Source organism: Grampus griseus (assembly GCF_964374135.1).
Source record: "Grampus griseus genome assembly, chromosome: 8".
Taxonomy (NCBI): domain Eukaryota; kingdom Metazoa; phylum Chordata; class Mammalia; order Artiodactyla; family Delphinidae; genus Grampus; species Grampus griseus.
The window spans coordinates 106,668,631-106,681,330 of NC_139002.1; the positions used below are offsets into that span (position 1 = coordinate 106,668,631).

Here is a 12,700-nt window from a genome sequence, read left to right on the forward strand (position 1 = left end):
GTGACACACCCAGCACGAAAGCGGGGCTCAGTCAATCTGTTCAGTGACCGCCTCCTGGGGTGACGCGAGGACCAATGGCTCGACGTCCATGAAGCATTGAGCACAGTGCCTGGTGCACAGGCATCACTCAGTAAACGTCACCACACTGTCAGTGTGACCACCACCATCCCATGCATCGTCCAGGTGTGCAAGGAGGCCCGGCTGGTCCCCGGGGGGTGGTCGAGGCCATCCTTATTTCCCTCCTCTAGCAGTTCTTGGTCTTTGTGCCCACACTGAGCCTCCCACCTTGTGTTGACAGCACCCAGATTTCACTCGGTGGGAACCACCGTTCTCAGCTCTGTGGCTCAGGTGGGACCGACCCCATCCCCAGCTCCGGGACAGGCGCCAATGGGCTCAAAGCCAACAGCACATCTGCCCCCCCGGACCAGTGGCAGGTTCAAGGGCGGATGTGAAATCTAACAGCCAGCGAGACTCAGGGAGACATTGTCTGGAGCTTCTGGAGAAGAGAGCACTCCACTCTGTTCCTTAGGCCTCCTGGGGGCGGGCACAGCCCTTCTGCCCCGATAGGGGCGTCCGTGGTGCTGCGGCCCCAGGATGGGTCCCGAGCGTGAAGCCGGTCGTGCGGGAGAGCAAGAGTGGGACCAGGTCTCCAGACGAGCTGCTGGAGCTGCCCATCACTGCCCCTTACTGTTTGAGTCCATTTGATGAGTTTCCTAGCATTTTCAAGGCTTCTTAACTATCACACTGTATGTGTGTTTTCTACCTTTTCTAGATGTAACATGTATTATTGATATAAACAGGGCCTGAGACCAGGGGAGAGCTTCGAGCCAGCCTTCACTGGCAGACCCTGTCTCGGCCCCTGTACAGAGCCAGCGGGGCCCCCCAAAGGCAGCAGCCTCTCAGGGGAGGGAGCCAGGGGGCTCCCGTGCCTTGAGACAACAGCGTCTCTCTGGGGTGTAGGTACCACCTGCCCCTCAGAGCAGCTGAGTAGGGAGCTGAAGCAAATGCCTTAAGAAGGAAGCTCGCCACACGTCAGGCCAGGAAGAAGGGTCTGGACATCACCGCGTCCTGCCTCTTCACTCAGCAGATGGCCGAACGGCAGCCCAGACCTCGTTATCAGTGTCCTGGGGCTGCTGGAACAAGCCATCACAGAGTGCGTGGCCACATCAACAGGAATTTATCCTCTCACCGTCCTGGAGGCCGGGGCCGTGCTCCCTGCCCCAGGTCTCATGGAGGCCGGGGCCGTGCTCCCTGCCCCAGGTCTCATGGCTGCTGGAAACACCCGGCGTCCCTGGGCTTACAGACGCCTCACTCCGTTCTCAGCCTCTGCTCTCGCACGGCTGTCTCTCCTCCATGTCTCTCTTTACATGGCATTCTCCTCTTCAAGGACACGGTCACGGGAGATGTAGGGCCCCCTGCTCTAGTACAACCCACCATAACGTACACGAGTCAGCTGCAAAAACCCTATTTCCAAAGGTCACATTCCCAGGTACCAGGGGCTGGGACTTCATCACATCTTTTAGGGGATATGGTTCAACTCAACAGATGTGTCTGAGCTCTCAGAGCTAGGGAACCTGCTTGTGGAGCACCCTGGGATTTCAGGGGCGCATGCCCACCAAAAATAATGGAAGTTCAATAAATCCTTGCTGAAAGGATGGAGACAGCCCGCCACTAAGTCTTCAGTTCCATGGCCGTTTACTTGGGGCATGGGGTCCCCTGGCCCATCACACTCCTGAGTGGGCAGAAACAGGATCATATTCAGGTATCGCTCCAACCCTAGGGACCCAAGGCCCAGCTGATCTGGTAAAGGGCACCAGGGAGATGGGGCCGAAGCGCTGTCTCCACAGGGGCCCCCAAGGGACACACCAGCCAGGGCCTCCATGTCAGGTGAGTTTAATCAGCCATCAGAGCTATGGAGAAGTTCACAGGCAAGGAGCGACTGTCCTTCTTGGGACACTGAAGTGAGCCCCTAAGTCCTGGTGGCTTGGATAGGCCCGTCCCTCTGGGGGCCTGGCCCAGCACCTGCACGGCTCTCGTGTCCTGTGAGAACTGAACGCAGCACCCGCTTTTCTCTGAGGGATCATACTCGCTTGGGGACACGTTTCCTGGGCCGCAGACCGGTTCCTCACTTCACTCACCAAGGAATGGAATAACTGTGGAGTTGGGACGACCTCACCAGTTACTTACAGGTTTTGATCTCTCCAAATTACATGGTGTTTTCAGGTAGGGTGGAAGAGACGTTCTCCACGGTGCTGAGCTCAAATGAGAGCTCACAAAGCGAGTCATGCCAAGGTCACCTCCTCCAAGAAGCCTTCCTGCCCACCTTCCCACTCCCTTATCCCCCAGGCAGAGCTGAACGCCCCCCCCACCCCGCCTCCCCATCCATCCCTCAGTGAGCCGTGCTCAGAGGGTCGAGGGCAGCCGATGGCCCACGCGGTCCACGCCTCCCCTGCTGCGGCCAGCACGGGTCCCTTCCCATAACGCCGACCGTCTCTGCCGCGGTCAGCTAGGTGCAGGACCGGTCACACAGACAGGCTGTGAATCATCAGGAAAGTGAGACTGCGCCTGGCTAAGAATAACTTAAGCAAGGCCCCTGACCCCCGCCGTGCTCAGGCCTGAGGTCAGCCACTTACTGCGACCGCTGGTACATCACTCAGCTCGGCTGGGAGCCCCAGGCCCCCATCTGCCGGGGTGAAGGGGGCAGGCAGCGACCCCACCTCATGGGCTTTGTGGACACTTCAGTGACCCAAGGAAGGTCAAGGCGGCCACGAGCAGCCACTCAGTAAATAAGACTTCTTATCCCTCCCTCCAAATCACTTCATTCTTTTCTCACCACTGGGTAGAGAAAAACAACAAGCTGAATGTGAAGTAAAGCAAGCGTCCGGGACTGGGCTCTGGCCTGTGGGCGGGTGTTTCCCACCACCCACCGCGGTGCCTCTGAGAGTATAGTTCCAACGTGGTAAGTTCAGGTGGACTGATTAGCCTGCTTACTCCCAATTACTGATGTTCTAAAAAATAAAATGAAGTAACTTCAACTTTTTTTTTTAAATAAAATTTATTTATTTACCTATTTATTTTTGGCTGCGTTGGGTCTTCGTTGCGGTGCACAGGCTTCTCTTTGCGGTGGCTTCTCTTGTTGCGGAGCACGGGCTCTAGGTGCACGGGCTTCAGTAGTTGTGGCGCACGGCTTCGTTGCTCCGCGGCATGTGGGATCTTCCCGGACCAGGGCTGGAACCCGTGTCCCCTGCATTGGCAGGCAGATTCTTAACCACTGCGCCATGAGGGAAGTCCCAAAGTAACTTCAACTTTTAAGTGAAATGGTCTTCTTCTCTCCCAAGTTAAGTCTGTCCAGGCAGCCAGACAGGGTGGCTATTACAGGCCACCCTGTATTCACCCTATGGCTGAATTATGTCCCCACAAAAATTCATGTTGGAGTCTTGCCCCTCAGAACCTAGAATGTGACTATATTTGGAGATGGGGCCTTTAAGGAGGTCATCAAGGTGGGCCCCAATCCAACAGGGCTGGAGTCCTTAAAGCAACACCAACACACACACAGGGACGACTGTGTGAGGACACAGGGAGAAGATAGCCGTCTACACACCAAGGAGAGGCCTCAGGAGGAACCGGCCCTGCCCACACCGGGATCTCAGATTCCAGCCTCCAGGACTGGGAGACAGTGAATGCCTGTTGTTTAAGGCACCCACTGTGCGGCATTCGCTATGGCAGCCCCAGCTGACTAATAATGTGGCACAAAGTATGCTGGGAGTTTCCGACAGGGAAGAGCAAGCAGGCCAGAGCGGTGGGAAATCTACGAGCCCCGGAAAGGGGGAGATCCAACAAGGTTAATATCCACCAGGACCAGGTGTAAGTGGACAGGAAGGGATGGGATGGGCTGGGCTGGGGGACAGGGCAAGCAGGATACCTTTGCCTGCAAACAATGGAAGCCCTACCGAAGTGGCCTTGAACTAGGGCATTCATCAGCTCCTATAACCGAGGCTGGCAAGCACAGCGCCTCTCGGGGGTCAGTCAGCACAGCTGCTCGGCAATGTCCTCGGGCTGGGTCCTCGCTGGCTGGGCTCTGCCATGCCCAGGTCTGGCTTCATCCACAGCTGCTTGCAAGCTGCCTGTCATAATTCCAGGTGTCGCATCCCCACAGGACAACTTCCAAAAGAGATACCATCTCTCTCAAGAGTGATGTGACCTTTCCCAGAAGCCCTTGGGTGTCCTCCACCGTCTCATCAGCCAGAAGAGCAAGCTCCCCGGGCCCCATCGCTGGAGGTGGCATCACAGGAACAGAGTGGTTGTGACGCGAACAGGGGCTCTGTCTGTACTGTAATCCAGAACACCTGTCTTTGGGTGACCAAGGGGTCCTGGAAACTGGGTCTCATCCTCCAAGAAGGAGCCAGGCTGGCACAGGTCAAGTCCGGTGTCCAGGGCCCCTGAAGATGACGGATGAGGCAGCTCGGCCCCGCGGGACGGGGGAAAGGAAGTGGCTGCCGGCTGCTCTGGCTGACACCTGGCATGGGAGAGGCTGAGCGGAGAGAAATGGAAGGGGTCGGGGGGAGTGAGGTTTGGGGCAGGAGAGGTCAGTGATAAATGCACGCGGTGGCTGGCCAGGGGCAGCAGGACCCGACCCTTTCCTGAACATCACGGGGCGCCGTCCTGTCGTGGTAGCTGCCTCCATGCGTGTCAATGAAACATGCAGACACAAACACAACAGAAGGCTGTTCGGTGCGACCCTGGTACCTCAACCCCAGATATCACGGATAAAGGAATGAATTCGCTAGATGTCGCATCAAAAATGGTCCCAGGGCTTCCCTGGTGGTGCAGTGGTTGGGAGTCTGCCTGCCGATGCAGGGGACGCGGGTTCGTGCCCTGGTCTGGGAAGATCCCACGTGCCGCGGAGCGGCTGGGCCCGCGAGCCATGGCCGCTGAGCCTGCGTGTCCGGAGCCTGTGCTCCGCGACGGGAGAGGTCACAGCGTGAGAGGCCCGCATACCGCAAAAAAAAAAAAAATCCACCCAGAAAAACGACAACAAAAGCCCCTCCATCCCACCAGCCCGAGATACGCGCTGCTGGTGTCTGTGACCGAGATGCACCTGAGGCCGTGCACCGCGTACAGATGGTGCCTTTTAAGTCCGGGCAGAAAACAGAAGAACTCACACTAGAAGGAAGGCTGCAGTAAGGCTCCAAAGTTTCTGCACACAGAACGGTGGCCTTAAAGGCTCCTCCCCTTGACCATTTTTGAGGCTGCAGAGCCCCACCCACCCGGGGACACAGGAAGAGCACGTCCCAGCTTCCTGGGGACAGGGCTGGCCTCTGCTCCTCTCAGCCAGACGCCCACGTCCATGGCCACATGAGAAGCCCCAGGGCTCCACGGGGCACCGCGGGGACCTGCGGGCAGGGACCCCCGAGACTGTGGGTGCGACTGTGCATTCCAGAGCAGGCACCAGGAGACAGGGCTGAAGTCCCAGCTCTGCCGCCCACTGCCCTTGGACCAGGCAGTCTCTTGGGCCTGTTTCCTAGTCTATAAAATGGGAATAACGCCTGCCTCATGGGCTCCTGAAGGGACTAAATAAAACATGAGAAGCAGGTCACAGCACTGGCCCATCTCAGGGGTCAATAAATGTCCCAGTACCCATCACTCCTTCCCATTAACCTGCTTCATGTCAACCCTGTGGCTCTCATTTTTTTAAAAACTGTCCCTCTGAGCGCTGACCAAAGCCCGGGGAGTAAAGGGGAGGTTTATCCTATCCAGAGCCAACCCGAGTCTAGGTCCAGCCAGGCCTGCCAGGTGACGAGAACCTGTGAGCCAGGGGCCTGGACCCTGGCTGGACCAGAGAAGAGCAGCCCGGTTAGGGCTCTGCCAGGGCTGCGTTCACGCTGCAGAGCAGACAGGGCCCAACAAAGGACGGGCCTATGTGGAGGGGCCCCGTGGGGGGAACGGAGGCCACCCGGCAGACCTCGGGGGAAGGAAGCCCTTTCAGCGGCCAAGCTGGAACCCTCCCTGCAAAACAATGAATCCCCCATCATTGTTTTGCCTTTAATCACATTTTTAAACACTTAACATACGAACATCTGTTCCCTGATGTTTCGTCTTTGTGCGTCTGTCATCCTCAAAATGAAAGTCCGGAACCTTCTGCACTAATTTTAAAGTCGGGCTGGACGTTTAGTAATGAACAAAGCTGAAAAAACACAAAAGAAAAAAATGTTTTTTTAAATTAGAGCAGAAGTCTCTCTAGCTGGAGCTCTACTTGTCTAGGTCACCTCCCTTCAAGAAGTTCCCACACCTGTTCCCTACATGGTCCTCGGTCTCCTTACATCGACACACACAAGGATTTGCTTTACTGACCATTTGTATGTTACCGGTGGCCCCTAAACCATTAGCGAAATGAGCCCCCAGGGCTGCCCCAGCTACATCTGAGAAAGGCACCCCGATCAAAAAGAAACACACAGGACACAAACCTGCTTAAATTTCCCTCTAATTCTATCTAGATCTTCATGAAGTTTATCATAAGTAGGGTCATCATAAGGGAATTTCTGAATCATTCCAAGCAGCGATTCTAAGACCTTCATCTTTTTGCTGTAAAACACAGAAATAAAGACTTTTGGTCCTTTGCACACAACAGGCTCAGCTTACGTAACAGATGCCGCTCGGCGGCTTTAAAGTGCTGGTGCCGAGCGTGCCTGGCCTCAGGGCTGGTGACTAACTTTGTCATCACACGAAACAACCTTTACTCACCTGCCAATGTGAGCCCGCCCGCACCCGCATCTGGACGTCAAGAGCGAACTGACCTTACAGGGACGGCTCCATCCGGACCCAGCGGCCAAGGCAACACCGACAAGCACACCGACCACCGGTCCCCAGGTCTGACCCCAGAGCGGACAGAAGCAGACGGGAAAGAGTGCCGGGCACAGCCTTGCCTGCTCTGGACTTGGGGATTTTCCAGGATCTGCAATCTTCACGCTCACGGCCTCTGGGAGTTTAACAGCAGGTAAACCGGCAAGCCCCCTCCATCCATAGGGCAGAAACCAGTGGCCGGTGTTTGAGTTCGGCTCCGGCTCCCTTTCCCAGGAAGACGAGGAGCTCAGCTGGTGGGCGGCCTGGAGCGCAACCGCCCCGAGGCACTCAGGTGTTTCACATCTCTGAGCCTCAGTGTCCTCATCTGTAAAATGGGGCCTTAACGGCCACCTCCCAGGCTCTCAGGACGATAAAGCCCAGAACGTGCTACAGAGTAGGGGCTCGATAAACGTCAGTCTCCTCGCTTCATCTGGGCGGGTGGGTGCCCTCTGGGTCACAGGTAAGCGACCCTGCCGAGCCACCTTCCCCTCACCACATCTGATCCCCAGGGTGTCAGGAGCGTGCCAGACATCTGACCCCTGGGAATCCTGAAGGACTCATCCTTAGGATGAAGCAACGGCCATTCAGAGTGACCAGGGCCTGCTCACATCTGCGGCTTTTAAACCAGTTTAGAAGAACTATGATGGCCACCTCTTGGAGAAAACACAGAACTGCAAAAGGCCAGAGCGAGTGAAGTAAAGCACCAAAGCACTTGGTTCCCAGGGAGTTGCAAGGCAGATGCCAACACGCGGGAAACGGCTGAACTTGCCACGGAACAATGACTACCACCCACTCCCAGCTCTGCAAGCAGCGACGGGTCATTCCTGCCCTCCCCGGTCAGTGAAGCTACTCCAGACACACCCAGCCCGTCGCACGGTCAAAGCCAGTGCGTGTCAGGAGGGTGTGACCCGCTCACGGCTGGTGTAAGGGAAAAAGCCTTCACCCGACTGCGGACGGGGCAGAGGAGCGTCCCGGGGTGGGTCAGAAAGCTACGGTCACCTGATGGGAAGGTCGCCATCCCTCAGGCTGAGATACGGCTCTCCACACAGCTTCTCTGGTGTTACCGTTCCCTTGGCTCACTGCAGGATAACACACGTGGCAGGTGTTTCTCTTTTAACATCCTTACTTGAAACATAAAGAAGCAGATCCTCGGCCCGCCTTCTACCATTTTTAGGAAAACTGTAGACTTAGAAAATCCAAAATCCACTGCTCTAAGATAAAGGGTTTTAGGCTCTGCCTGTGGGGTGGGGATGGCGGGGCGGCGGGCCACGGGCCCTCTGATGGATGGACCGGGGGCACGGCTTTAGGAGGGGAGGGAACCCCTGCCCTGGGGTGCGGCTGGGCAGCCCCCAGGTGCGAGACCCTTCCCACCCAGTGCGGGCCCTCCGTGAGCCGCAGATCCCGGGGCGGGGAGAAGGGGAGGCTGCTGGAGCATTCCAAGTCCGTGCGCTCCACCCCGCCTTCGTGGACCGGGAGTCGGGAGCCACGCTCCGCTCCGACAGCCGCCCAGTGGCGCCCGGGGCTGCCAACCCCTGTCCCAACCTGACCGCCAGCTACCCGCCCACTCCCACTGAATCTTCAGAGGAAAATCTCCCCAAGACGGCCCTCGGCTGATGGACGAATCCGGTCAACTCCCACGCACTCCGTGACGGGACAGGTCAGAGGGCAGGCGACCCCACAGTCACCCACACTGTCTTGAGCATCCCTGCTCTGACATTTCCATATGGCTGTGGCCCAAGTTCTAGAAATTCAAAATATTCCAAATAAGATGACAGGTCACGTGGACGGGGGAATGCCAGCTTCCCTGCTCTGTTACCCACTCTCCGGGCACCCCTCCCAGGCCAGGCAAAGCCACCAGACATCGAGATGATGCGGCGCAGCCGCCGAAGCCCAGTGTCGGCTCCCATGGGCGGCAGGACGGCCTTTCACGTAAGGGTGCGTTCCCAGCTTAAGAATGAAGACCGGGGGTGGGGACAGGGTCCCGGGGCTTCAGGAAGCAGCAACCAGCACGAGCACGCTCCAAAGGCTACAGACGGGCTTCCCTGGTGGCGCAGTGGGTGAAAATCCGCCTGCCAATGCAGGGGACACTGGTTCGAGCCCTGGTCCGGGAAGATCCCACATGCCGCGGAGCAACTAAGCCCGTGTTCCGCAGCAGCTGAGCCTGCGCTCTGGAGCCTGCGAGCCACAACTGCTGAGCCCGTGTGCCACAACTGCTGAAGCCTGTGCGCCTGGGAGAGGCCACCGCAATGAGAAGCCCGCGCACTGCAACGAAGAGGAGCCCCCGCTCGCCACAACTAGAGAAAGCCCACGTGCAGCAACGAAGACCCAACGCAGCCAGAAATAAAAAAATAAAAAAATAAAAAAAGGCTACAAACACTACAAATAACAGCTCATGGTTACTTAGTGCTTCCAGGTACCCGACACCTGTGAAACACATGAAATGTGTCTCCAGGGAAAAGGCAGGGGGATCCGAGGACCCTTGGGAAGTAATAACAAGGGATGTTCACCCAACACCAGAAATGCACCCGGCGCTTTCTAGTTACTATTTCCTGTAAACCTCATGACAACGTTTCAGGTTCGGCCTGGTTATTTCTCCATTTTACAGGTGAGGAGACTAACCGCCCAGGGTCAGAGTGAGCTATGAAACCGGAACTTCCCGTCCAGACACCGAAGAAGAAAGAAGGCTCAGCTTTACCTGTCTTTCTCAGTGGTGCAGCCGTGCAGGAGACATCTCCAGGCAAGAGCAAAACCTTGGTAGCACCCGATCTGTGAATTTACAAAACATTCAAGAGTGAAGTGACTAACCAACAGCTCTACTTGATCTAAATATCAAGCTCTCAAAACAAAAAGGGGGCGGGGGCCCAGGGGGCAGCGGTGCTTCTTCTCTTGCTGCTCTGGAAGCACCCACTGGGCACCAGGCTACAGAAGTTGGAGGTCAAGTCACCAGCGGGGCAGCCAGCCTCCAAGATGGCCCTACTGGACCCCACCTCCCCACCCCTTGGTATTCCTGCCCTGTGCGGTCCCCTGACCGGATCAGGGTGACCTTGATGAGCAGAACACACAGGAAGAGGCAGCACGTGACCTCTGAATCTAGGCACTGACAATGTCACCTCCGCCCTGCCGACGTGGGTCACCCGCACAGTGTCTCGAGGACACTCCAGCAGCCCTGTGGAGAGGTCCACGCGGTGAGGACCACAGACCCTCAGAATCCGTGTGAGACCCCAGCAAGCTGACTGCAGGCTGGCTGACTCGTAACTCCAGCATCCAGAGACCCCGAGCCGGAACCAGCCGGCTCAGCGGCTCCTGGACCACAGACCCTCAGAATCCGTGTGAGATAATAAACACTGGCTGTCTTACGCCCACGTGTCTTGTGCTGATTCGTTCTGCAGCAACAGACACCTAATACAGTCCTCACGGCCTCAGACGTTAGTGTTTAGGGCCAGTTATCCCCATAAGTGAGGGCCAATCTAGGTCGAAGGGCAGGAGAAAAGGGAATCAGGGATTTTATGGAATTTCAACAGAAATATAAATGGCATGTCTTCGCAAGACACAGGGTGCTCACTCTCTGGGGGAGGATTCAGCTGCCTGAAGACACAGGGCGGCACCGTGACACTCGACGTCGACTGAGGTGAGGGGGGACTTGTCTTCTCTTTCTCCGGCCCACCTGACTCCATCATCTCCACACAGCAACACCCTCTGCGGGCTCTGTTCTGTGACGACTTCTCCGTCAACGTTCTGTCTAGCCTACTGCCACGTGAAGAGGCCTGAAGTGGCAGCTCCACCACACCGATCATCAAGGCAAACCGTCAACGGTAAGAGAAAAGGACTCCTTTCCAAGTGGGGGGCCCCACTCACCTCAGATCCGATTTTAGCTCCATGTAACGTGCCATACCGTCTTCCTTCAATCATACCCAAACTACTTCCTTCTTCGTAGCCTTCCTGATAACCTTCCCCGTGAAACCTGCGACAAAGGAGAGGAAGCGTGAGCAAATAAACAGGAGAAAGAGCATTCTTCCTGCAAAAACTTTCCTCTTCCACATTACCCAGACCTAGCAAGACAAGACCGAGTACTGTAGAAAAAGAACAAAATGTAAGTCGGAAAACGTCAGTTCCAGTCTCAGCTCCACCCCTCCCCAGGCCTCTGCGTCTGGCAAGTCGCTGTAATTCTGGAAGCCCAATTTACCTCTTCTACAAAGAGGAAGGTGGGCTAAATCGGTGATTCCCAAACCTGGCAGAATATCGGAGACACACAGGAAATTGTCAACGATACCAATTCAGGGGCCTCACCCCTCGTATTCAGTAAGTCTGGAGGAAGGCCCAGGAATCCGCTTTGCAAAATCTCCCCGGTAACTCGTCTGCAGCCAGGTCAGTGAGCCCCAGTTCTGGGTCTGTAAGCTAGACTGCTTGGTCAAGTGCTTCAAAAAAAACCAAAAACTCTGCAACGTGTACCGGGCTTTCCGTCACATCTCAGGAGACTAGCAAGGAGAAACGCCATCAGATGATCACAAAATGTACCGTGACCGTGGCGCCTGCAGTAGCATAAAGGCTCTGACTTTGAAGGCCCAGCAGTGTAATTGGCACCAGCATAACTTGCGGTCGCCGAAGTGAAAGGGGTGTGCTGGAGCGCCCAGTGAGGCCGAGGGGATAGCTCCCACTTACTGGCTGTGTGGCCCTGGGAGTGACCTTGCCTCCTCATCTGAAAGACAGGGTGAAGGATAGGATCCCCTTCACAAGGAGAGCTAAAATAAATAACTGGATACAACGCTTAGCTCAGCGTCCAATTCACAGCAAACTCCAAATAAACGTCAGCGACTGTTTACTGTTCACTCTCTTTCTTAACTGACATCTACTGATGTCTCAAGTGGGCAGGGCACTGGAAGACAGCCACAAAGCAACCAGCAGCTCCCCCGTCACAGCCCTAGGCGCTCCCCGGGGGCTCAAGAGGGAAAAGGAGGACGCCTGACACATTTAAGAGCATGTCCGTGAATGCTGCCTTAGGTCCTACCACTGAGGAACAAGAAAAAGGGGCAGCGCCCAGATGGCAAAGGTCCGTCCCACCGAGGAAGGAGCGTCCCTGGAGGGAGACAGTCACCAGACCGAGCAGATGCGTGAAGCAGCCCCGGACGGGGGAGGCGGATCCAGAGGAACAGCTGGGCACGTGGCGCTCGCCCGAGAGGCCGATGAGCAAAGGAGAAGCAGAAGCATCTCGGGCCCTCCCGCGCCAGCCGCCTTCTGAGCCACAGCGCGTTCCCCCAGGGCCCGGGCGGCCGCCGCAGCCCAGCGGCTGAGAGCAGACCTGCTCGGGTGGGGGCCCGGCCCAGCCCCCTACCCACCTATCATCCGCCATCACGACGGCGTCGAACATGTCCTGACTCCCGGCCATGGCGGCAGCCGGCCCGCCCCCAACCCCCGCCCCTCGAGCTCCGGTGCCAAGCCCTGCGGCCGCAGACCCACGAGCCTAGCGCACAGACGCACCGCTTCTGAGGAGGCGAAGTCCACTTCCGGGGGCGGCCGCGCGGCGCAGGCCGGGTAAGGACGGCACGCGGGAGGGCTCAGCACGCGCCGGCGCGGGGCCAAGCCGCGTGCGCGGCGGCGGCGCTGGGCGGGGCTGGGTCGGGACGCGGCCCCGCCCCGAGGCCTCTTCGCCTGGCTCCACGGCTCCCGCCAGGGGTCAGCTGCTACCCGCCTGGAGCATCCACCTGGCTGCGGGGGTGGGGGTTGGGGGGGGTGACCCGTGACCTCACCGTCAAGAAACCAGGCAGATGCAACCGAACTGCCAAAAGCGGCTTGGAAGGAATCAGGGGAAAAAAATGGAAAAGTTACCAAAGAACCAACGCCTCCGGAGGCTCTGCCAGTGGGG

The 12,700-nt window shown here is 57.3% G+C and overlaps 1 protein-coding gene across 1 annotated transcript; it reads right to left on the bottom strand.

The window, feature by feature from the left end:
- Window positions 1-6,028: 6,028 nt before the first annotated feature.
- On the bottom strand, window positions 6,029-12,425 carry LTO1 (LTO1 maturation factor of ABCE1). Its single transcript, XM_082659235.1, has 5 exons — window positions 12,174-12,425; window positions 10,696-10,801; window positions 9,536-9,606; window positions 6,465-6,582; window positions 6,029-6,184 (listed from the first exon to the last, which is right to left on the bottom strand). Exons 1-5 carry the CDS (start codon window positions 12,221-12,223, stop codon window positions 6,116-6,118), a joined length of 414 nt encoding a protein of 137 aa, XP_082515361.1. The 5' UTR covers window positions 12,224-12,425; the 3' UTR covers window positions 6,029-6,115.
- Window positions 12,426-12,700: the final 275 nt, after the last annotated feature.